This window comes from Saprolegnia diclina (genome assembly GCF_000281045.1).
Source record: "Saprolegnia diclina VS20 unplaced genomic scaffold supercont1.299, whole genome shotgun sequence".
In the NCBI taxonomy this organism is placed as follows: domain Eukaryota; phylum Oomycota; class Saprolegniomycetes; order Saprolegniales; family Saprolegniaceae; genus Saprolegnia; species Saprolegnia diclina.
In genome coordinates this window covers 1-2,957 of record NW_008246366.1, presented here as the reverse complement: position 1 = coordinate 2,957, position 2,957 = coordinate 1, and the positions used below count along the sequence as shown (strand labels likewise).

General features: G+C 60.6%; 1 protein-coding gene across 1 annotated transcript; it reads left to right on the top strand.

Annotated features, from left to right (window-relative positions):
* Nucleotides 1-24: 24 nt before the first annotated feature.
* Nucleotides 25-2,947, top strand: SDRG_17366 (hypothetical protein; the record flags this gene model as incomplete). The annotated part of the gene is made up of 2 exons (XM_008623608.1): nt 25-2,883; nt 2,930-2,947. Coding segments are annotated over 2 exons (2,877 nt in total), but the record flags the coding sequence as incomplete, so codon positions are not given.
* Nucleotides 2,948-2,957: the final 10 nt, after the last annotated feature.

Here is a 2,957-nt window from a genome sequence, read left to right as displayed (position 1 = left end):
GGTCCTGGCTACGTCCTCGGCAAGATCATTCGCGCTGTCGAGGCGCCCGTTCTTGACACGACGTACGTACTCCAGCTCATTGGGTCGCTCTACCTGGTTCAAGTGACGGCCGCGTTCGTCAAGGGTCATTTGACGTACCTCAACGACGTCATTGGCATCCAGTTCTCTTCAGCGCTGCGCTCGATGCTCTTCAAGAAGGCTCTGCGCTTGGACGCCGCGTCCAAGAAGGAGAAGACCGCCGGTGATATTGCCAACCTCTTTTTGATCGACACCTACAACGTCATGAGCTTTGCGACAAGCATCCACTCGATGTGGATCGTACCGCTTCAAATCGCAATTGTCCTCCATCTCCTCTACACGATCGTGGGCTGGGCCATCTTTGTCGGCCTCGGCGCCGTCGTTCTCATCCTGGTCATCAACGGCATCTTCGCCTGCCTCATGGCTAGCGAGCAAGAACGCTGTTTCAAGCTCAAGGACGACCGCATGAAGGTCATCAACGAGATCTTTGGCGCGATTCAGATCATCAAGTTCAACGCGTGGGAAGAAAAGTTCCTCGCCAAGATCCGCAACCTCCGCGTCATCGAGTTTGAATCGACCAAGAAGCTCATGCGCATCATCGTTGTCCTCATCTCGTTCATGAACTGCACCCCCGTGCTCGTCACCGTCGTCGTCTTCGCGACGTTCACGCTCTGGATGCAGCAAGCACTGACGGTCACGATCGTCTTTTCGACGCTCGCGCTCTTCAAGTCGCTCCAAGATGCGCTTGTGAACCTCCCGATGGTGATTTTGGCCATGGTCCAGTCGCTTGTTTCGGCCAAGCGCATCAACGACGTGCTCTTGATGGACGAAGTGGACCCGACCAACGTCTCGACGCCGTCCGACCCGATCGCGTCCGTCTACGCCAAGGACCAGGTCGTGCTCGCCATCGACAATGCCTCGTTCACGTGGGACAGCACCACGACGCCCACGTTCACGAACGTCAATCTCCGCATCACGCGCGGCGAGCTCGTCGTGCTGCATGGCGCGGTCGGCCAAGGCAAGTCGTCGCTCTGCTCGGCGCTCCTCGGCGAGATGCAAAAGCTCACTGGCTCGGTGTTTGTCGGCGGCCAAGTGGCCTACTTTGCGCAGCAGGCTTGGATCCAAAACACCACGATCCGCGAAAACATTCTCTTTGGCAAGCCGTACGACCGCAGCACGTACCAAAAGGTCCTCGACGCGTGTGCGCTGCAGAGCGATCTCGCGTCGCTGCCGGCCGGCGACCGCACCGAGATTGGCCAGAAGGGCATCAACCTCAGCGGCGGCCAGAAAGCGCGCATCGCTTTGGCCCGAGCTTGCTACAGCGACGCCGACATCTTCATTTTGGACTCGCCCTTGTCGGCCGTCGACGCGATCGTGGCCAGCGAGATCTTCACCAAGTGTTTCCTCGGCCTCTTGGCCAAGAAGACAGTGCTGCTCGTGACGCACAACCCCGAGATCATCGAGTCGGCGGCGGTCGCCCGGACGCTGCTGGTGCAAGACGGCCGGCTCATCGAGTCAACGCATGACTCGCCGCGCACGCGTCAAGAAGCAACGTCGGCGGTGACGCCGCTCAAGGCCCGGACGCCGTACTGGGAAGAGTCGGAGATCATCGAGTACCCGGCGCCGGGGCCGCGCCACGAGATGCTGGTGACGCCGTCGCTGCGCACGCCGTACAGCTACAACGCGCGCGAGATGCTGTACACGCCGCGCGAGCCGGCTGCGGGAGAGTCATTTGAAGAGTCGGGTCGTCTCATCGCCGACGAAGAGCGGGCTGAAGGGCGTGTCTCCAAGGAAGTCATCTACGGCTACGTTCAAAGCATTGGCGGCGCCCCCGCGGTCGCTGCGATCATCGTCTTGACGCTGTTGACGCAAGTGCTCAAGGTCGGCAGTGACTTTTGGCTCACGTATTGGTCCAACAACGTCCAGCAGGGAGCCAACGCCACCATGACCGTCGACAGCAACATGGACATTTACGCGGGCCTCGCCATCGGGAGCTGCCTCATGGTGGCAGCGCAGACGTATCTCGTCGTGGAGCTCGGCCTCGTCGGGTCCCAGCGCATGTTTGACGGCATGTTGCGCAGTCTCTTGGAGGCGCCGATGCGCTTTTTCGACACCAACCCGATCGGGCGCGTCCTCAACCGGTTTGGTGACGACATCATGGCAGTAGACTTTGGCATCCCGCTCTCGCTCGGCCCGATGCTGTTTGAAGTCTCGTCGACGCTCGCGGCGCTCGGCACGACGATCGTGCTCATGCGCTGGCTCGGGATCCTCGTGCTGCCGCTTCTTTACATTTACATCACTCTCGGTGCGTTCTTCTTGGAGCCGCTGCGTGAAGTTGGTCGCATTTTCAAAACGACGCGGTCGCCGCTTATCAGCTCCGTCTCGGAAGGCATTGACGGCTCGACGACGATCCGCGCATTTGGCGACAAGCAGCTCCGCCGCTTCTACCGGCTCAACACGCAAAAGATCGAGACGTATTCTGAAGCCCGCGTGGCCATCACCGCCATCACCGTGTGGTTCTCGCTGCGTATGTCGCTTCTCGGTAGCACGATTGTCGCGCTCATTTTGCTGGCGCTCGTCTTCCTCCACGAGTCGGTGAGCCCCGGGATCGTCGGCCTCTTGATCACATACGGTCTCTCGATTCCGGGCACGCTGGCCTTGCTTGTCGGCCTCTGGTCCCAGCTCGAGACGTCCATGATCGCACCCGAGCGCATCCAAGAGTACATTGCGATCGAGTCCGAGGGCGCCCGCGTCACCTCTGTCGCCACCGCCAACTGGCCCACGACCGGTGTCGTCACCTTTGACAACGTCAGCTTCCGCTACAAGCCTAACGACCCGCTCGTGCTCAAGCACGTCTCGTTCGAGGTCGCGGGGGGTGAGAAGATTGGCATCGTGGGCCGCACCGGCGCAGGCAAGAGCAGCCTCATGATGGCGCTCTT